This window comes from Coregonus lavaretus (assembly GCF_964263955.1).
Source record: "Coregonus lavaretus genome assembly, chromosome: 6".
Lineage (NCBI taxonomy): Eukaryota > Metazoa > Chordata > Actinopteri > Salmoniformes > Salmonidae > Coregonus > Coregonus lavaretus.
In genome coordinates, this window is record NC_139993.1 from 35315490 (window position 1) to 35338873 (window position 23384).

Below are 23384 nucleotides of genomic sequence, written 5' to 3' on the forward strand. Positions count from 1 at the left end.
CAAATACTTATTTTCCACCATAATTTGCAAATAAAATCATAAAAAATCCTACAATGTGATTTTCTGGATTTTTTTTCCTCATTTTGTCTGTCATAGTTGACGTGTACCTATGATGACAATTACAGGCCTCTCTCATCTTTTTAAGTGGGAGAACTTGCACAATTGGTGGCTGACTAAATACTTTTTTCCCCCACTGTAACTGGTGTCCGAATCTCTGTGAGGTGTTTTATGGTGTCTGTTCCAGCAGCTGCCTAACTTCCTGTTTGTTGTCTCAGGGGGACGCTCACGCTCGCCTGGACCATGAGCAATGAGTCTACCGTCTGGAACAACCTCACCGAGAACTCCACCGTAAGTCACCGCCAGGGCACCCTCCTGTGTGTGTTGTGGTGTGTGTGTGTGTGTGTGCTCTGCTAACTGCCAGAGCTGACTGTTCTCCCTCTATTCTGCCTGACTGGCTAATAGAGGGAACATCCTGGTCTGGGTCTGAAATAATTCAATCCATGATCTAATCTTACATTTATTTCCTCCTTTTAGAGAAATTATTATCTGATGTCAGCAGTCATCAACACTGGGGTAACATGCATATTACTGAGTGTATGGTACAGACGACAGTTTTTAACCTTGGTTACTGCATGGACTGTAGCCTTTGTGACTGTGGTATTAAACGGACGTACAATAGCAGCATAACTCTGTACTGCTGCTCTTGAGCGGTTTGCATCTAACAATGCAATGGATGAAGGAAGCCGCAGAAGTTTGTTTCTGATTGAACTAGCTAGAGAGTTCCTAAGCCTTTTTGTTTGGATAGTAGTGTATCAAGGGGACTTTCTGACTGTCTGATGCTTTTTCAATTAGCCACACACAGCTTCTCTAGAGCCAGAGTGACTTGACATGCTGTTGGCGAGGTAAAGGTTTACTGTCTGAAAGGAAGCTCTTACCTCTTTGTAAAGCTTTTAGGTAGACACAATTCTATCATATGGAAGTCCAACCTCATTCAGAATATGACATTTTTGGTCGAACCTAAACTATGTGTTAGACAGCCAGCCTAAAATCTCCTCCCGGTTGTATTCAGTCAGCTCCAGCACCACCCTCAGAGCACCTTTCCCTGTCTTAGGTGCAGACAGGTTACTAGCACAGGCCACAATTGATGAATAGCTCTGTGGCGTTTATAAATTCACTGTGCACAAATCAGTGGGGGTAAATCAATGGCTTCAAGCTGCATGCTGTAATTGGTAAGGTAATGCATCTGCACAGCGGGCTGTTTGGGGAGGTATTTCTCATAGCATTGTTTGTTTTTCACGTCTGAAAGCTACCAGACTTTGTGATCACTCTTACCATACCTGGTCTTACGCAATAGGTAGAAGTTATGTAGGTAGAGCATAATAATTGCTCTCTAACAAGTTAAAGCAATTAAAAGGAGAACTGTTGCTGAGGAAAGTGTAGCGTAGTGCAGTGTTGTCTTTTTTCCATTTAGCGCTCCTGCTGCCTTGTCTCACCTGAATAGCCTTCTCACACAGAGACCAGGGGAGCAATTAGCCAGGAAGCCCTGCTACAAGTGGCTTCTCTCTGGGCTTTGATGTTCATGTGGGAAGATGTGGTGTTTTTTTCTCCATTCTACACACAGCCTCTGCGGTACCTATCTCTCTCAGTAAACACCCATTCCTCTCGGGATCTTAGTCATGCACTTAAAGTCTCAACCCCAGAACAATGAGCACACCTGTGCACCCTCTCCCACTCTCCCTCCGCCCACTAACCACAGTAGCATAACACACAGGCAGGGTATGAGCCACCAAACCTCAATCTGAAACAATAGATGTAGATCAAATGTAATTACATTGTCTCGATTAATTGGAGGGGGGCACCTTTAAAGATCCAAGGGTTATTTTTATACCTGGTTTTAGCACCTAGCTAAACCCTCAACCAAATTTCTCCTATTCTGGTCTATTCTTTCATCAGTCCTTCACATCCCTTCGTCTCTAGTCTCTACAGTTTCTACAGCTGCCACTGTCCCTCATCCTCTCGCCAATGTTTCTCCAGGGGGTCCCATTTGAGCCTGGTAAACAACAGAATGGTTACGTCCTGCTCCTGGTGCTCCTGTCCATCTTCCTAGGGGGAACACTGGTCCTGCTGTCTGTCATCCTGATTGTCTGCAGACGCTGCTGTGATGGAGACCGCCACTATGCCAGGTCAGACCACTAGTCTACATGGTTTAGTGATGTAGCTATGTATGTCTGAGTGAGACGGAGACCATCCAAATATTTGTATAGAAAGCTATGTTTATTCCATTATCATGCTCCTCCCCTTTCTGTACACAGCAGCAGATACAGAGGCAGACTCAGTGGCAGGATGCAGGCTGGCCGGGGTAGAGTAGTGCTGACTGGTACAAATGATGAGTGTAATGATATTTCATAGCAGCCAATGGCGGTGATTAATCTTGCGTCTCACATTGCTATAAGCTCTGGCTGCAGCCCTGTGAAACACACACGCACACGCAGAGAGCACAAAGGAAATGAAAGCACAGAGCCGGGCGGCCAGAGAAATCCCTCAAGTCATTCTCTCACAGATAATATAGCACAAAGGAACCGCAGATGCTCTACTGCTCCAGTATAAGGCTGTGGTGGGGGTCAAAAACACAGTGCATCCAGGGCAATTAGCAATAATATAGGGAAGAAAAAATTCCTCCCCTTAGAGAAATTTATAGGATTAGAACTGCAGATCAGAAGAAATATTTTCATTTGTACCATAGGTATTAGTAGACATTTAATCTAGTAATATTTATTAGTAGAAATAATACTAATATTAGAAAACCTATCACAGGAGGTTGGTGGCACCTTAATTGGGGAGGACGGGCCCGTGGTATTGGCTGGAGTGGAATGGTATCAAACACATGGTTTCCATGTGTTTGATGCCATTCCATTTGCTCCGTTCCAGCCATTATTATGAGCCATCCTCCCCTCAGCGGCCTCCACTGAAACCCATAGTATAGAACTGACATCCCATGCTCTATTGAAGAGGTCAGGAGGTTCCTTCTCCCTGAAGGTTTCCATGTCACCTGACATGATTTACATGTGCATTGATTATGCTGCTACTAGTCAGATTGACCTTGGTGTGAGAGTATCCTGGTCCTCTCTATGTGCTCCTGTCAGCTGGCCTACAGTTCTAAATGCATAGAAAACATCTCAAATCACACCTTATTCCCTATATAGTGCACTACTTTTGGTCAAAGTAGTGCACTAAATAGAGAATAGGTTGTGATTTGAGACAGAGCCATATACTTCAGGGTTAATCATGTCTGTGCATTGATCTACTCCTATGTGCTGCAGTGCCAGTGACGACCCTGAGAAAACCAACACAACCTACACTGAGGAGTCTCAGCCAGTCCATGGTGAGTGAGGGAGAGTCAAACCATGTTTATCATTCGTCAGCACTTGGGAAAATAATGTATAGCAGCCGAATGCAAATTATTTATTTAAAGTCGCTAATGTTTCGGCAGGAAGCTACCTCCATCAGGGTTTCTTAGCAGTCTCTGGTAAACACTCGTAGCCATTGGACATATTGCCATGTTCTATCCCAAGAACACAACATTTTGTGAAAGTGAGGCTATGCTCCTCTGATACGTAGTCATGCTGTGTAAATACAAACATTTAGATGTGGGTTATCTGAGGATCTGCTGGGTATGACAATTCAGGAACACATTTACATTCATTAAGCAAGACAAGGTACTTAAAGTGCCTTCAGAAAGTATTCACACCCCTATACTTTTTCCACATTTTGTTGTGTTACAAGGTGGGATTAAAATTGATTTAATTGTCATTTTTTTGTCAACAATCTACACAAAATACTAATGTAAAAGTGGAAGAAAAATTCGAACATTTATTTGAAAAATATATATAATAAATAAAACGCTAATATACAGTATCTTGATTACAAAAGTATTCAACCCCCTGAGTCAATACATGTTAGAATCACCTTTGGCAGTGATTTACAGCTGTGAGTTGTTTTGGGTAAGTCTCTAAGAGCTTTGGACACCTGGATTGTGTATACTGAACAAACATAAACGCCATAGATTTTCAAGCCGATTTAAGTCAAAACTGTAACTAGGCCACTCAGGAACATTCAATGTCGTCTTGGTAAGCAACTCCAGTGTTTTAGGTTATTGTCCTGCTGAAAGGTGAATTTGTCTCCCAGTGTCAGTTTGAAAGCAGACTGAACCAGGTTTTCCTCTATTGTGTTCATTGTCCGTAGCTTATGCCTACCCAAACTATAACCCCACCGCCACCATGGGGCACTCTGTTCATAACATTGACATGACCAAAAAGCTCGCCTACACGACGCCATACACGTGTTCTGCGGTTGTGAGGCCGGTTGGTCCAAACACACCAAGACAGTTGTGAAGAGGGCACGACAACACCTTTCCCCCCTCAGGAGACTGAAAAGATTTGGCATGGGTCCCCATATCCTCAAAGTTCTACAGCTGCACCACAGAGAGCATCCTGACCGGTTGCTTCACCTCCTGGTATGGCAACTGCTCGGCACAAAAGAGGGTAGTGTGTACGGCCCAATACATCACTGGGGCCAAGCTTCCTGCCATCCAGGACCTTTTATATTAGGCGGTGTCAGAGGAAGGCCCAAAAAATTGTCAGACTCCCGTCACCCAAGTCATAGACTGTTCTCTCTGCTACCGCACGGCAAGCGGTACCGGAGTGCCAAGTCTAGGTCCAAAAGGCTCCTTAACAGCTTCTACCCCCAAGCTATAAGACTGCTGAACAATTAATCAAATGGCCACCCGAACTATTTACATTACTTTAGTTTATTTAGTAAATATTTTCTTAACCAACAACACCTTTCAAGAAATAGAGTTAAGGGCTTGTAAGTAAGCATTTTACGGTAAGGTCTACACCTGTTGTATTCGGCGCATTTGACAAATACAATTTGTTTAGATTTTTATTGTGTACAGGCCAGTGACACCAAAAATCTAAATTTAAACCATTTAAAATTCAGGCTGTAACAACAAAATGTGGAACAAGTCAAGGGGTGTGAATACTTTCTGAAGGTACTGTACCTAAGACAAGGTACATTTAGTATACTATCAGATCTGTTATGTCTTTTTTAATGTATTCATGTATTAGAACAAGCACAGCTCCATTTGGAATAAAAATGTCATACATAAATTACTAGACATACACACATTTGCATGACAACAAGACAACAGTAAGTGAGGCTGTGGTACTGTTCGTCCACCCCTCCCCCCTCCCCCAGCAGAGATCACCATCCGGGTGGACGAGTCGGACTGCCTGTCGGCCGCCAGCTCCCACATGGACATGGAGACGGAGCGCTTCCTGTCCACGGGCACCCAGGGCGGCCGCCGCGTCTCCTTCAACGAGGCGGCGCTCTTCGACCACAGCAAGAAGGCCCTGGAGAAAGGCCGCAGGTCAGATGGATCCATCCGCCAGATGCCCACTCACTCCCCCACACTAGACCACGCTGAATATGCTCAATATTCTGCACTACAGTACGACTGCCTTAGCAACAAAGTGTTTGTGTTAAAAATGTGTGAAAAGATTGGAGCTTATTTTGTTACATTGGAAGACATTATGGAGAGACTTTCTAAGAGCCTGTGTAATACATTATAAAGGCAGTAATACATTATAAAGGCAGTAATACATTATAAAGGCAGTTTGAAGAGCTGTTATGGATGCTTTATTATAGGGTAATTATAGGGACTGATGCTCTGAAAATACATTATTCATAGAAAGGGTTTCATAATTGTGCAATGTAGCCTACTTTAGCTATAGAATGTGGCTCTGTGTTTGCAAAGGGTTAACCACATCAATTAATTCATATTATAAACTGGGTGGGTTGAGCCCTGAATGCTGATTGGCTGAAAGCCGTGGTATTTCAGACCGTATACCACGGGTATGACAAAAATTTACTGTTCTAATTACCTTGGTAACCAGTTTATAATAGCAATAGGGCACCTCAGGTGTTTGTGGTATATGGCCAATATATGACAGCTAATGGCTGTGTCATTTACATTTACATTTTAGTCATTTAGCAGACGCTCTTATCCAGAGCGACTTACATTTAATTTTTTTAATTTTTTTTATACTGGCCCCCCGTGGGAAACGAACCCACAACCCTGGCGTTGCAAACACCATGCTCTACCAACTGAGCTACATCCCTGCCGGCCATTCCCTCCCCTACCCTGGACGACGCTGGGCAAATTGTGCGCCGCCCCATGGGTCTCCCGGTCATGGCCGGCTACGACAGAGCCTGGATTCGAACCAGGATCTCTAGTGGCAAGGCTAGCACTGCGATGCAGCGCCTTAGACCACTGCACCACTCGGGAGAAACAACACTCCGTGTTGCGCCGTGCATAAGAACAGCCCTTATTCGTGGTAAATTGGCCATATGCCACACCTCCTCGGGCCTTATTGCTTAAATGTATTATGTATGGTAACTAAGCTATGTGTGCTCTCTCTTTCTGACTGTCCTAGTTCTTTGCATGAGCCCTACCTCATTCTGATATGCAAATGAAGAATACAGATTCTGTAGGGCAAAATACACATTACAGCTGAGCCTTGAGTTTGAAGTGAGAAAATCTGTGTTTTATCGCTTGAAAGTAAACGCAGCTCAGTAACTGCATCCATGTTGCATCAGCATTCTCTATACAGCATCTCTCTCTAAACCAATGATCTCTGATCCTGGTCCCAGGAACCTACAGGGTGTGCAAGCTTTTTTTTCCAGCCCAGTACTAAAAACTTCCAACAAAGGAAACTGTTGATTATTAGTTCAATCAGGTGTAGTGATAGTCGAGAACAAAATACTTCACTCCTTGCGGGTCCCAAGGACAAGGATAGAAGAACATTCCTTGAAAGTGATTGCACAATAGCACTTCTATTGCATCAGCCTTGAACTCTCTGAACTGTTTCTCAACTGTTTTCCACCTCAGGTACACGTTGACTGAGGGTGACTTCCACCACCTGAAGAATGCGCGGCTCACACACCTCCACATCCCGCCCCTGGCCCTCAAGATAGACACCATCCACGAGTGTGAGTCATTGGAGAACAGCATTGCCATGACAACCCGCCCCGCCGCCAAGTCCAGCCTCTCCATCTTCCAGGTGACAGCCATGCTACTGTGCTGCTATTAGCATTGATACATCATTAGTCATGACTTGGTCAATTAGGCCATCCATCAGTGTAGGGCCCACAACATGTTTCAGCCCTATCAGATACAGCCCCATGGATCATTCTGCCTCCTCATTCCAATGGGCCATATACATTGATTTTGCATTTAACTGAGGTTTCTCAATCATTGTGTGTGTGTGTGTGTGTGTGTGTGTGTGTGTGTGTAGCCGGCGCTGTGTGCCCTGCGGCCCCTGCGGACCCTGTGTCCCCTGCCCCAGACAGCATTGACCAGTCTGAGTGTCAGCCCCAGCTCAGGCCTCCCTGGGGACACCCTCAACTCGGTGGTGGACTCCAGCTTCAGTGAGAGTGCCCCGGGACCCAAGGAGCCCAGCAGCAGCGTGAGTCACTTACCCCTATCTATCAATCAGTCAACCCACCAACGAACCAATCAATCAAATATTATGTACAGTATTAAACACTACATTAAGCAACTCAGTTAATCACTCATCATCACATACAAAGGGTATATCTACAGTGCCTACAGAAAGTGTTCACCCCCTTGACACATTTTGTTGTGCTACAGCCTGAATAAAAAATTGGTTGAATTGAGATTTCAACCAATTTTATAATGTCAAAGTGGAATTATATTTTTCATTTTAATTTTTTTAACCAATTAATTACAAATGAAAAGCTGAAATGTCTTGAGTCAATAAGTATTCAACCCCTTTGTTATGGCAAGCCTAAATAAGTTCAGGAGTAAACAAGTCACATAATAAGTTGCTTGGACTCACTTTGTGTGCAATAATAGTGTTTTTTTTAATGACTACCTCATCTCTGTACCCCAAACTTACAATTATCTGTGAGGTCCCTCAGTTTAGCAGTGAATTTCAAACACCGATTCAACCACAAGACCAGGGAGGTTTTCCAATGCCTCACTAAGAAGGGCACCTATTGGTAGATGGGGTAAACATTCTAAAAAGGCGACATTGAATATCCCTTTTAGCATTGTGAAGTTATTAATTGCACTTTGGATGGTGTATCAATACACCCAGTCACTACAAAAATACAGGCGTCCTTCCTAACTCAGTTGCCGGAGAGGAAGGAAACTGCTCAGGGATTTCACCATGAGGCCAATGGTGACTTTAAAACAGTTACAGAGTTTAATGGCTGTGATAGGAGAAAACTGAGGATGGATCAACAACATTGTAGTTACTCCACAATACTAACCTAATCGACCCTTTCTGTGTTTGCAAACATTGCCACACAAGGGCGATGCACACAAGTTGGTGGCAGAACAAGGGGGAGTTCTTATAGGACGCCATCAAAAAAGCCTCTATTTACATGTTGCTTATGAGTGCATTACACACTACTTTTGAATTATAATTGGATTATAAGACTCGTATGTATGTCCTGCTTAATATAATGTTTGTGTCATCATCGCAAATCAACTGCATTATACTTAAACACTTCAACTTCAACCAGGAAACTGGTTCTTTGGCTAGCTTTTTCTACAGCGTATATCAATGAGCGTTAACAACTGCTGCATCCAAAATAGTTATTTTGCAAAGATCACAACCAAATGTAATCTTAGCAACTGTTCAAGCAAGAATCAAAACATCATTGTAAGCGTATGAGAACCCCAAAAAGTTATTTGTTGAATGGGCGCAGATGGCGATGGCTTTCTTACTGCCGCCAAGAGTTGTGCGTGATGTCCAACTCCATACCAGAGGAGAGGAGTTTGTGGTCCGCGTATGTACCGATCTGCATGTTCCTTTTTACATCTATTCTGCACCTGTCACTTATTTGGAGAGTAAATATCACACTAATCCAGGGGTCTCTAACCTTTTCTAGCATGAGCGCTACTTTAAAAAAATGAAACATGTTGCAAGCTACTAATGGTTCTGTACTGCTGCTGCTCATTTCATGGAAAAGTTTGCAAATAACAAATAATAGATACAAATAATATACTGTACTTACTCATGGTCTACTTCTGCCAGGTAAGCCTACTTTGCAGTTAACATTTAATTAAAAGGTTTTGGAGAAAAGTGGGGAGGCAGGGTGTTGTGTACTGCAAAAGGGTCTATTGACAGAGTGAAAGAAGGAAGCGTGTACAGAATAAAAATATTCCAAAACATGCATCCTGTTTGCAACAAGGCACTAAAGTAATACTGCAAAAAATGTAGCAAAGCAATTAACTTCTTGTCCTGAATACGGTGTTATGTTTGGGGCAAATCCAACAAATCACAGAGTACCACTCTTCATATTTTCAAGCATGGTGGCTGCATCATGTTATGGGTATGCTTGTCATTGGCAAGGACTAGGGAGTTGTTTTGGATTTAAAAAATAATGGAATGGAGCTAAGCACAGGCAAAATCCCAGAGGAAAACCAGTTCTGTCTGCTTTGCACCAGACACTGGGAGATTAATTCACCTTTCAGCAGGACAATAACCTAAAACACAAGGCCAAATCTACACTGGAGTTGCTTACCAAGAAGGAAGTGAATGTTCCTGAGTGGTCGAGTTACAGTTTTGACATAAATCTACTTGAAAATCTATGGCAAGACCTGAAAATGGTTGTCTAGCAATGATCAACAACCAATTTGACAGAGCTTGAAGAATTTTGAAAAGAACAATGGGCAAATGTTGCACAATCCAGGTGTGGAAAGCTCTTAGAGACTTACCCAGAAAGACTCGCTTCTCTAATCACTGCCAAAGGTGCTTCCACAAAGTATTGACTCGGGTGTGTGAATACTTATGTAAATTAGATATTTCTGTATTTCATTTTCAATAAATTTGCAAACAACTCTAAAATCACATTTTCACTTTGTCATTATGGGGTATTGTGTGTAGAGGGGTGAGAACCCCCTACATGATTGCAAATATACAAATGGGTTACGCACACACACAGTAGCACACATTAAGCTTGAGGAAACGTTGGAGCCTAGAGGTCATCATGAAGCCTCTGAACCATTAGAGGAGAAGTACAGTGTGCATCCAGTGTCCCTAGTCACTCTGTCTGAGTGACAACAGTGGTGGAGGATGATGGGTAAACAAGGGAGAGCCTCTGGAAAGGCCTTGTTCGGGGAAGATTACACACACCACTGCTCCCCACATCTCCTCATCGCTCCTGGCTGTTCACTGGCTCCACTTTCCTTCTCCGTGGTAGATTGGAGAAAGTTAACTGTTGCATGGCAAATTTTCACATTTTTGTTGTTTTTCTTAACCTTGGGAGGAGAGAGAGCAAATAAAAACTAATTTTTCTATCAACTTACATTTTTTCTTTGAGTGGTTGAGTTCCTTTTCATATTACAATCACACAATATGGACAATTCCCTTATCCCCTCCCTGACGTGGATGTCGATTAAGGCAGCCCCCACCCCCGCACCTCTCTGATTCAGAGGGGTTGTGTTAAATGCGGAAGACCCATTTCGGTTGAATGCATTCAGTTGTGCAACTGACTAGGTTTCCCCTTTCCCTCTCTCTCCCCCAGATTGAGGTGATGGTTTCTGGCTCCAGGAATGGGGGCAGTCCGTCTTTGAGTGAGGGGGCATCGGTGACGTCTGTGATGGGTGTGTCCCCTAGCGTGGGGGTGGGACAGGGCCCGGTCCTGCAGTTCTTCACCAAGCTGAGGCGTCATGCCAGCCTGGAGGGGGCCAGCCCATACTTCAAGATCAAGAAGTGGAAGCTGGATAGCAGCCAGCGGGCTTCCAGTCTGGACACCAGAGGTAGAACAGACTTCTTGTTAATACTCATGAATAGTATGTTGTAGGCGTACTGTATGTACAGAATGATAGATGGAGCATCACCTTCATTTAAATGGTTCTTTGTACTCGGATTTAGTGTACAAATTCTATTTTAAAGACAATGCTTCTTAAGAATGAGGTCCAACTGCAAGAGGCTTCACTTGACTGCCAAGGCGCATTGTGTACACACACACACACACACACACACACACACACACACACACACACACACACACAGACACACACACACACAGAGACAGACAGATGGCTTTATGACGCAGTGTTCTTCTCTTCCAAGGCATTGTGAGCCAAACTGAAGCCTCCCCACAGCTTTCCTCACAAACACACAAATACTGCTCCCTCCCCTGCTCCCCCTATACACAGGTAACAACAGAGCACACAGGACTAACACCCCCCAAATACACTATATATACAAAAGTATGTAGACACCCTTTCAAATTAGTGGATTTGGCTATTTCAGCCACACCCGTTGCTGACAGGTGTATAAAACTGAGCACAAAGCCATGCAAAAATACACCTTATGGAACAGCGGGGACTGTGAAGCAACACAAACATAGACGCATGCATACAAACACATAACATACGCACTATACACACATGTACACATGGATTTTGTGTTATAGATATGTGGTAGTAGAGTAGAGGCCTGAGGGCACACACTTAATATGTTGTGAAATCTGTTATGAATGTGTTGTAATGTTTTTAATATGTATAACTGCCTTACTCTTCCTGGGGTCCAGCAAAATGATCTGCTGCCTTGGCAGCAGCTAAGGGGATCCATAATAAATACAAATACAAATCTCCATAGACAAACATCGGCAGTAGAATGGCTTTACTGAAGAGCTCAGTGACTTTCAGCGTGGCACCGTCGTAGAAATCATCTGTCCTCGGTTGCAACACTCACTACCGAGTTCCAAACTGCCTCTGGAAGCAACGTCAGCACAAGAACAGTTTGTCGGGAGCTTCGTGAAATGGGTTTCCAAGCCCGAGCAGCCGCACACAAGCCTAAGATCACCATGCGCAATGCCAAGTGTCGGCAGGAGTGGTGTAAAGCTCACCGCCATTGGACTCTTGAGCAGTGGAAACGCGTTCTCTGGCGTGATAAATCACGCTTCACCATCTGGCAGTCCGACAGACAAATCTGGTTTTGGCGGATGCCAGGAGAATGCTACCTGCCCCAATGCATAGTGCCAACTGTAGAGTTTGGTGGAGGAGGAATAATGGTCTGGGGCTGTTTTTCATGGTTCGGGCTAGGCCCCTCAGTTCCAGTGAAGGGAAATCTTAACGCTACAGCATACAATTACATTCTAGACGATTCTGCGCTTCCAACTTTGTGGCAACAGTTTGTGGAAGGCCCTTTCCTGTTTCAGCATGACAATGCCCCCGTGCACAAAGCGAGGTCCACACAAATGGTTTGTCGAGATCAGTGTGGAAGAACCTGACCTCAACCCCATCAAACACCTTTGGGCTGAATTGGAACGCCGACTGCGAGCCAGGCCTAATCGCCCAACATCAGTGCCCGACCTCACTAATGCTCGTGGCTGAATGGAAGCAAGTCCCCGCAGTGTCACGCCCTGGCTCTGGGGACACTTGTATGTTGAGCCAGGGTGTGAGTTTCATTTGTAATCTGTGTTCTATTTCTATTTTGGCCAGTGTGGTTCTCAATCAGAGGCAACGAGTGTCAGCTGTGGCTGGTTGTCTCTGATTGGGAACCACATTTTAAACAGGCTGTTTTCCCACAGTAGTTGTGGGATCTTGTTCCTTTTGGTTTGTACCGTAGGACTGCACGTATCGTTTGTTGTTTTGTTCGGGTATCACAAATAAAAGAGTATGTTTGCTTTCAACGCTGCGCCTTGGTCCTCCTCTGTTCCCGACGATCGTGACAGAAGATCCCACCAAAACTGGACCAAGCAGCGTGTCCAGGAGCCATCGCCAGGGGAATCTCTAGCGGATCGCCTTTGCAACCTCGACTGGGCCAAGCCAAGTGAAGAGCAGAGAGGTTGGACTTTGGAGCAGTGGAGTAAGAGTCTTGACTGGGCCAAGCCAAGTGAAGAGCAGAGAGGTTGGACTTTGGAGCAGTGGGGTGAGAGTCTGGCGAAAAGTATGGAGACCTGGTCCACGGGTAGGAGAGAAGCCCAGACATTTTTTAGGGGGGGGGGGCTAACGCCGTGGACGACGGGGCAGCAGGAGACCGCGATAGAGCGGCCCAGCGGGTTGGCAGAGGAGGCCGCCAGGTTACGGGGGCCACTGGTCAAAGAGGGGAAGGAAGGTGTAGAAGCACGGCGAGAGGTACTGGGGTGTGTTACCAGTCCGGTCCGGCCCGTTCCAGATCCCTGCGTAGGGCCAGTGGTGTGTGTCCCCAGTACGGTCCGGTCTGTTCCTGCTCCCCGCACCAAGCCAATGGTGCGCGTCGCCAGCCCGGCCCGTCCTGTTCCTGCTCCCCGCACCAAGCCAATGGTGCGCGTCGCCAGCCCGGCCCGTCCTGTTCCTGCTCCCCGCACCAAGCCAATGGTGCGCGTCGCCAGCCCGGCCCGTCCTGTTCCTGCTTCCCGCACCAAGCCTATGGTGCGCGTCGCCAGCCCGGTCCGGCCTGTTCCTGCTTCCCGCACCAGGCCAATGCTGCGCGTCGCCAGCCCGGTCCGGCCCGCTCCTGCTCCCCGCACCAAGCCAATGGTGTGCGTCGCCAGCCCGGTCCGGCCCGCTCCTGCTCCCCGCACCAAGCCAATGGTGCGCGTCGCCAGCCCGGCACGGCCCATGCCTGTTCCCCACACCAAGCCAGTGGTGTGCGTCGTCAGTCCGGCACGGCCCGTGCCTGTTCCACCGGTGCCTGGTCCGGCACCGGTCAGATGCTTCACGCCGGAGCTAGAGCAATCCGCTCCACCAGTGTGCAGTCCAGCTCCGGCCAGCGGGGCCAGACCGGACCAGGGGTACTTTGGGGGGTTGGAGAGGGAGTGGGGATCAGGCCTGGAGCCGGATCCGCCGCCAAGGCGGAGTGCCCACCCGGTCCCTCCCCTGTGGTATTTAGTTGCCGCGGTCGGAGTCCGCGCCTTTAGGGGGGGGGTACTGTCACGCCCTGGCTCTGGGGACACTTGTATGTTGAGCCAGGGTGTGAGTTTCATTTGTATTCTATGTGTTCTATTTCTATGTTGGCCAGTGTGGTTCTCAATCAGAGGCAACGAGTGTCAGCTGTGGCTGGTTGTCTCTGATTGGGAACCACATTTAAACAGGCTGTTTTCCCACAGTAGTTGTGGGATCTTGTTCCTTTTGGTTTGTACCGTAGGACTGCACGTATCGTTTGTTGTTTTGTTCGGGTATCACAAATAAAAGAGTATCTGTTCCCGACGATCGTGACACGCAGCAATGTTCCAACATCTAGTGGAAAGCCTTCCCAGAAGAGTGGAGGCTGTTACAGCAGCAAAGGGGGGACCAACTCCATATTAATGCCCATGATTTTGGAATGAGATGTTCGATGAGCATGTGTCCTCATACTTCTGGTCATGTAGTGTATCTCAAAGCCCGCTGGTATCTCTTCAGCTGACTGGTACTCTACATAACCAGACAAGACATGCTAACCTCTCACCATTACAATAACAGGGAAGGTTAGCATTTTTGGGGGGGGGTATGATATTTGTGCGTCTTTGTCACTCATCATTATTCACGATTCATTCAGGACTATGTGTAATCATGGTAGCATCCACATTAATGTGGAAGTGTTTATTAACATATTCTATTCTCATTTACTTTAAAAGTGATTCCAAAATGACACTACATTATTTAACATTTAATTGCTATTGCATTCAACAAGTTTGTAGAGTCACAAGCTTGATGTAATCATTGCATGCCAGGAATATGGTACCAAATACTAAACATTTGAGTAATTGAAATACACAAGTTAATTTTTCCCAATACTTTTGGTCCCCTAAATGGGGGGACTATGTACAAACAGTGCTATAATTTCTAAACGGTACACCCAATATGGATGAAAATACCCTCATATTAAAGCTGTCAGTCTTTAACCCCATAGTCAGGGTCTCATTTCAAATCCAAAGTGCTGGAGTATAGAGCCAAAACAACATAAAATGTGTCACTGTCCCAATACATTTGTAGCTCACTTATATGTTTGGGGCAAATCCAATACAACACATTACTTAGTCCCAGTCTCCATATTTTCAAGCATAGTGGTGGCTGCATCATGTTATGGTTATGCTTGTAATCTTTAAGGACTGGGGAGTTTTTCAGGATAAAAAATTAACTAATGGAGCTAAACACAGGCAAAATCCTAGAGGAAAACCTTGTTCAGAGTGCTTTCCACCAGGCACTGGGAGATTAATTCACCTTTCAGCAGGACAATAACCTAAAACACAAGGCTTACCAAGAAGTTGCTTACCAAGAAGACCGTGAATGTTCCTGAGTAGCCGAGTTAGATTTTCAAGCAGATTAAAGTCAAAACTATGGCAAGACTTGAAAATGGTTGTGTAGCAATGCTCAACCAATTTGACAGCATTTTTAAAATTAATAATGGGCAAATATTGTACAATCCAGGTGTGCAAAGCTCTTAGACTTACCCATAAAGATATTTCTGTATTTCATTTTCAATAAATGTGCAGAAATGTCTAAAAACATGTTTTCACTGTCATTATTGGGTTTTGTGTGTAGATGGGAAGAATAAATAAAAAAATATTTAATCAATTTTGAATTCAGGCTGTAACATAACAAAACGTGGAATAAGTCAAGGGGTATGAATACGTTCTGAAGGCATTGTATTCATGCTACACACACAGCACAACTGCTGCTACCAGACTGTTTAAATTGTGCAGTATTAAGCTATCATAATAACTCCTTCCCCAAAACACGTGTAAATATTGGACTATAAATTGTGCCTTACTGTGTTATACTTATGCTAAAATGTTTTCTATTCTACTGAGCCATTTACTTTATGTTCGTATTCTTATCTTTTATTAGTTCTTATTGTTGTTGCATTGTCGAGAAGGAACCTGCAAGTAAGCATTTAGTTGAATGGTGTATACCATGTGTATCCCATACATACGACTAATACAACTTGAAACTTGATATGCCATGGTGAATGTTTGTGCTAACATCCCATGTCTCTCTGTAGCCTTGGACTAATGTTTGCCCTCCTTCGTCCTGTGTGTCAGGGTCCCCTAAGAGGAGGCAGTTCCAGCGGCAGCGCGCCGCCAGCGAGAGCATGGACCAGGAGGATAACGACGCCCACCACATGGACCTCATCCAGTACATCGCCCGCACCCAGGACGTCACCTACCACCCCAGCCCCTCCGCCTCAGCCCACCTCCTCTCCCCCTCCTCCCCCTCCAAGCCACCACCCTCCCTCGGCAGGTATCTTTAATTCCCTCGCCATCCTTCCACCTCACTGCTTTGCCTCAATCATCAATACGGTAGCTAACGCCACTCTGCTTAATGGGAGTATTATGGATCGTTTTCCGTATGTTTTTCCTGTTAAGGTTAGGATTTGAGTAGAGCAAGCTGATCCTAGATCTGTGCCTACAGGGAACTTTTACCCACAGCTGCTTAACCAGCCAGCCCATTCCATCACTGATGCAGAGTGATGATGTCAAATCAAATCACATTTTATTTGCCACATGCACCGAATACAACAAATGTAGACATTACAGTGAAATGCTTACTTACAGCCCTTAACCAACAATGCATTTATTTCTTAATAAAAAAGTAAAATAACACAACAAAAAAAGTGTTGAGAAAAAAAGAGCAGAAGTAAAATAAAATAACAGTAGGGAGGCTATATACAGGGGGGTACCGGTGCAGAGTCAATGTGCGGGGGCACCGGCTAGTTGAGGTAATATGTACATGTGGGTAGAGTTAAAGTGACTATGCATAAATGATTAATAGAGTAGCAGCAGCGTAAAAAGATGGGGTGAGGGTGCAAATAGTCCGGCTAGCCATGATTAGCTGTTCAGGAGTCTTATGGCTTAGGAGTAGAAGCTGTTGAGAAGCCTTTTGGACCTAGACTTGGCGCTCCGGTACCGCTTGCCGTGCGGTAGCAGAGAGAACAGTCTATGACTAGGGTGGCTGGAGTCTTTGACAATTTTGAGGGCCTTCCTCTGACACCACCTGGTATAGAGGTCCTGGATGGCAGGAAGCTTGGCCCCAGTGATGTACTGGGCCGTACGCACTACCCTCTGTAGTGCCTTGCGGTCAGAGGCAGAGCAGTTGCCATACCAGGCGGTGATGCAACCAGTCAGGATGCTCTCGATGGTGCAGCTGTATAACTTTTTGAGGATCTGAGGACCCATGCCAAATCTTTTCAGTCTCCTGAGGGGGAATAGGCTTTGTCGTGCCCTCTTCACGACTGTCTTTGTGTGTTTGGACCATGATAGTTCATTGGTGATGTGGACACCAAGGAACTTGAAGCTCTCAACCTGTTCCACTACAGCCCCGTTGATGAGAATGGGGGCGTGCTCAGTCCTCTTTTTCCTGTAGTCCACAATCATCTCCTTTGTCTTGGTCACGATGAGGGAGAGGTTGTTATCCTGGCACCACACGGCCAAGTCTCTGACCTCCTCCCTATAGGCTGTCTCATCGTTGTCGGTGATCAGGCCTACCACTGTTGTGTCGTCGGCAAACTTAATGATGGTGTTGGAGTTGTGCCTGGCCATGCAGTCATGGGTGAACAGGGAGTACAGGAGGGGACTGAGCACGCACCCCTGAGGGCCCACGTGTTGAGGATCAGCGTGGCAGATGTGTTGTTACCTACCCTTACCATCTGGGGGTGGCCCGTCAGGAAGTTCAGGATCCAGTTGCAGAGGGAGGTGTTTAATCCCAGGATCCTTAGCTTAGTGATGAGCTTTGAGGGCACTATGGTGTTGAACGCTATCTGGGATAATGGTGTTGATGTGAGCCATGACCAGCCTTTCAAAGCACTTCATGGCGACAGACGTCAGTGCTATGGGTCGGTAGTCATTTAGGCAGGTTATCTTAGTGTCCTTAGGCACGGGGACTATGGTGGTCTGCTTGAAACATGTTGGTATTACAGACTCAGTCAGGGACATGTTGAAAATGTTGGTGAAGACACTTGCCAGTTGGTCAGCACATGCTCGGAGTACACGTCCTGGTAATCCGTCTGGCCCTGCGGCCTTGTGAATGTTGACCTGCTTAAAAGTCTTACTCACATCGGCTACGGAGAGCGTGATCACATAGTCATCCGGAACAGCTGGTGCTCTCATGCATGCTTCAGTGTTGCTTGCCTCGACGCGAGCATAGAAGTGGTTTAGCTCGTCTGGTAGGCTTGTGTCACTGGGCAGCTCGCGGCTGTGCTTCCCTTTGTAGTCTGTAATAGTTTTCAAGCCCTGCCACATCCGATGAGCGTCAGAGCCGGTGTAGTACGATTAAATCTTAGTCCTGTACTGACTCTTTGCCTGTTTGATGGTTCGTCGGAGGGCATAGCGGGATTTCTTATAAGCGTCCGGGTTAGAGTCCCGCTCCTTGAAAGCGGCAGCTCTACCCTTTAGCTCAGTGCGGATGTTGCCTGTAATCCATGGCTTCTGGTTGGGGTATGTACGTATGGTCACTGTGGGGACGACGTCATCGATGCACTTATTGATGAAGCCAGTGACTGATGTGGTGTACTCCTCAATGCTATCTGAAGAATCCCGGAACATGTTCCAGTCTCTGCTAGCAAAACAGTCCTGTAGCTTAGCATCTGCGTCATCTGACCACTTTTTTATTAACCGAGTCACTGGTGCTTCCTGCTTTAGTTTTTGCTTATAAGCAGGAATCAGGAGGATAGAGTTATGGTCAGATTTGCCAAATGGAGGGCGAGGGAGAGCTTTGTATGCGTCCCTGTGTGTGGAGTAAAGGTGGTCTAGAGTTAATTTTCCTCTGGTTGCACATTTAACATGCTGGTAGAAATTAGGTAGAACGGATTTAAGTTTCCCTGCATTAAAGTCCCCGATGAGCGTTTTCCTGTTTAGTTATGGCCTTATACAGCTCATTGAGTGCAATCTTAATGCCAGCATTGGTTTGTGGTGGTAAATAGACCGCTGTGAAAAATAAAGTTGAAAACTCTCTTGGTAAATAGTGTGGTCTACAGCTTATCATAAGGTACTCTACCCTCAGGCGAGCAAAACCTTGAGACTTCCTTTAGTATTTGATTTTGTGCACCAGCTGTTGTTTACAAATATACACAGACCGCCATCCCTTGTCTTACTGGAGTCAGCCGTTCTATCCTGCCGATGTAGCGTATAGCCCGCTAGCTGTATGTTGTCCATGTCGTCATTCAGCCACGACTCGGTGAAACATAAGATATTACAGTTTTTAATGTCCCGTTGATAGGATAAGCGTAATCGTAGGTCATCTAATTTATTTTCCAATGATTGAAGATTGGCTAATAGGATTGATGGAAGAGACAGTTTACTTGTTCGCCGTCGGATCCTTACAAGGCACCCTGACCTACGTCCACGATATCTCCGTCTCTTTCTCCTGCGAATGGCGGGGATTTGGGCCTTGTCGGGTGTCTGTAGGATATCCTTCACGGCCACCTCGTTGAATAAAAAATCTTTCTCCAATACGAGGTGAGTAATCGCTGTCCTGATATCCAGAAGCTCTTTTTGGTTATAAGAGACGATGGCAGAAACATTATGTACAGAATAAATTACAAATAACGCGAAAAAACACACATAATAATACAATTGGTTAGAGGGCTGTAAAACGGCAGCCATCTTCTCCGGCGCCATCATATGTCATGGAGAGGAATAGTTCAGGGTCAATGGAAGAATCTCAATTGCCAACTCCTCACCTTCTTCTCAAAACCCATTGGAGGAGAAGGTCAGACCCCCTTACTTGAAGTTACTGTGGATGCAGAGCTGTGATGGAGTTTAAGGAATACAAATATGTATTTATATACTGAATAAAAATAAACCACTTTAACCATGCATTTCACTATACATTTCTCCAAGCCACTGTATATGATCAGCTTTTTAAGTAATAATCAAAGCCAGTCCATATTTAATTCCTCTACAGTGCTGGAAGCTGATAGTATTCATGAACATACATGACACATAGTAAGCCATATGTCATGCTTCTGATGGATAACTAAAGTGGGGAGAACAAGTATTTGATACACTGCCGATTTTGCAGGTTTTCCTACTTACAAAGCATGTAGAGGTCTGTATTTTTATCATAAGTACACTTCAACTGTGAGAGACGGAATCTAAAACAGAAAATCACCAGAAAATCAGAAAATCACGTATGATTTTTAAGTAATTAATTTGCATTGTATTGCATGACATAAGTATTTGATACATCAGAAAAGCAGAACTTAATATTTGGTATACAGAAACCTTTGTTTGCAATTACAGAGATCATACGTTTCCTGTAGGTCTTAACCAGGTTTGCACACACTGCAGCAGGGATTTTGGCCCACTCCTCCATACAGACCTTCTCCAGATCCTACAGGTTTCGTGGCTGTCGCTGGGCAATACGGACTTTCATCTCCTTCCAAATATTTTCTATTGGGTTCAGGTCTGGAGACTGGCTAGGCCACTCTAGGACCTTGAGATGCTTCTTACGGAGGCACTCCTTAGTTGCCCTGGCTGTGTGTTTTGGGTCGTTGCATGCTGGAAGACCCAGCCACGACCCATCTTCAATGCTCTTACTGAGGGAAGGAGGTTGTTGGCCAAGATCTCGCGATACATGGCCCCATCCATCCTCCCCTCAATACGGTGCAGTCATCCTGTCCCCTTTGCAGAAAAGCATCCCCAAAGAATGATGTTTCCACCTCCATGCTTCACGGTTAGGATGGTGTTCTTGGGGTTGTACTCATCCTTCTTCTTCCTCCAAACACGGCGAGTGGAGTTTAGACCAAAAAGCTATATTTCTGTCTCATCAGACCACATGACCTTCTCCCATTCCTCCTCTGGATAATCCAGATGGTCATTGGCAAACTTCAGACGGGCCTGGACATGCGCTGGCTTGAGCAGGGGGACCTTGCGTGCGCTGCAGGATTTTAATCCATGACGGCGTAGTGTGTTACTAATGGTTTTCTTTGAGACTGTGGTCCCAGCTCTCTTCAGGTCATTGACCAGGTCCTGCCGTGTAGTTCTGGGCTGATCCCTCACCTTCCTTATGATCATTGATGCCCCTCGAGGTGAGATCTTGCATGGAGCCCCAGACCGAGGGTGATTGACCGTCATCTTGAACTTCTTCCATTTTGTAATAATTGCGCCAACAGTTGTTGCCTTCTCACCAAGCTGCTTGCCTATTGTCCTGTAGCCCATCCCAGCCTTGTGCAGGTCTACAATTTTATCCCTGATGTCCTTACACAGCTCTCTGGTCTTGGCCATTGTGTAGAGGTTGGAGTCTGTTTGATTGAGTGTGTGGACAGGTGTCTTTTATACAGGTAACGAGTTCAAACAGGTGTAGTTAATAGAGGTAATGAGTGGAGAACAGGAGGGCTTCTTATAGAAAAACTAACAGGTCTGTGAGAGCCGGAATTCTTACTGGTTGGTAGGTGATCAAATACTTATGTCATGCAATAAAATGCAAATTAATTACTTAAAAATCATAATGTGATTTTTCTGGATTTTTGTTTTAGATTCTGTCTCTCGCAGTTGAAGTGTACCTATGATAAAAATTACAGACCTCTACATGCTTTGTAAGTAGGAAAACCTGCAAAATCGGCAGTGTATCAAATACTTGTTCTCCCCACTGTAACTGTGACCAGTAAAATCACAATGTAGGGAAATTCAACACATTTGCAAAACGCATGACATTGGTGCATTGCAGTTCAGTGGTTTGTGGAAAACATGCTACAACCATAGCAAGTCATGGGAATCACTTGTAAATCACAGTGGCTGCAAACATACTCAAACATCAGACATCAGATGTGTGTATGGGCGCTCTGTGACTGACTGTTGTACTGTGTGTGCGCACGCGCCTGTCTTCGTACATGTGGGTGTGTCAACACAGGTTAGAGGTGGTGGTGGTGGTGGAGCCCAGCTGCAGCAGGGGCCAGGTGCCGGGGGTGATCGGCCTGTTCCCAGAGCCCCAGGACGAGGCAGCGAGCCTGGGGGACTGTAGACAGGAGAGCTCGGCCTCAGACCACCAGGCCCTGTACAGAGACATCTGGACGCTCCGGGCCTCTCTGGAGCAGTACGGCTCCTCAGACCAGATCAGCAACAACGACAGGGACTCCGTCCGCAGCGACGCCGACAGTGTCTGCTCCCTGGGGGGCCGGACCGAGAGGGGGGAGCTGCCCAGTAACCCCTCCCAGGACATCGGGGACGGGGATGAGCCCGAAGGGGACATGGAGCTGCCCTTGGATGAGGGGATAGGAGAGAAGGAGGAGGAGGAGGAGGAGGAGGAGGAGGAGGAGGAGAAAGGGGGGAAGCAGGACAGTGTGGAGTCAGAGAGGGTCAGTGACGGGGAGTCAGGGAACCGTAAGCTCATGCAGATGGACAGTGGCTATACGTCTATAGAGGCTCCATCACGGGCGCCAGAGGAGCTGAGACTGTTTGGCAGTAGTGGCAGTATAGACAGGACGTCCCTGGAGAAGAGACACTACTTCACCAGTGCAGGGCGCACTGGCACAGTGGGCGAGAGCTTCGAGGCCCGCATCTTCGAGGAAGAGCCAGACGAGGAGATGCAAGCAGGGGCGACGGGCGGCATCGCCATAGAAACGGCCAGGTCTCCCCTGGGCTGGTCTCCGTATGGGCAGATGTTCACTCCACGAGAGGCGCAGCCGCACTCCCACCCACCCTCATCATTACACCGCCGCGACTACAGCATCGACAAGAAGACTGACGCGCTCTTCCATGAGTTCCTCCGACACGACCCCCAGTTCGACCAACAGGAGTCGCCGCGGAAACATCGCTCGCGCATCCACCTCCGCAAGCAGTGGCAGCGCAACAAGCAGTACAGCGACCCGGGCGTTCGCTACCAGTACCTCTCCTTTGAGAGGCAGCGGACCCCCCTGCGACGAGGCGATAGCGTCAACTACCCGCTGGACACGGGCTTCCACAGCACACTCCCACGCATTGTCAGTGCGCCTGACGAGGAGGCCAGCGAGGGGGCCCCCAGTACCCCCCAGACACCAAAGGCCGAGGCGGTGGTGGCGGGAAGGGGAGAGGTGGAGGAAGGAGACAGGAGGAGGGCGAGTCCCAGCAGTAGCTGTGGCAGCAGCACCGTGACCATCAGAGACCTGGAAGGGAGGGCATCCTGTTCCCCTGTCCCGGATAGAGAGGGCCTGCTAAGGGAGCAGCCCGACCCCCAGGAGGACACTAGGCAGGCGGTACACACCCCTGAGCTCCCTGAAGAGCCCCCCCAGCCTCCTGACACGGGCCACGGCCGACAGACCATCACAGCCGAGCTGACGGACAAGCTGAGCGCCACTCTGGATGAGCGGCTGTACACGGGCCTGCGACGGACCAAGGACACGGCGGCGGTGACAGAGTGTGTGGTGACGGTCACTCACGCCTCCCCCGACCACAGCCCAGTGTAG

The 23384-nt window shown here is 46.6% G+C and overlaps 1 protein-coding gene across 1 annotated transcript; it reads left to right on the forward strand.

The window, feature by feature from the left end:
• Nucleotides 1–300: 300 nt before the first annotated feature.
• On the forward strand, nt 301–23384 carry cbarpb (CACN subunit beta associated regulatory protein b; the record flags this gene model as incomplete). Its single annotated transcript, XM_084164396.1, has 9 exons — nt 301–348; nt 2035–2183; nt 3321–3382; nt 5257–5428; nt 6950–7121; nt 7356–7526; nt 10618–10852; nt 16048–16246; nt 21854–23384. The coding sequence occupies 9 exons, from the start codon at nt 301–303 to the stop codon at nt 23382–23384; spliced, it is 2739 nt and encodes a 912-aa protein (XP_084020522.1).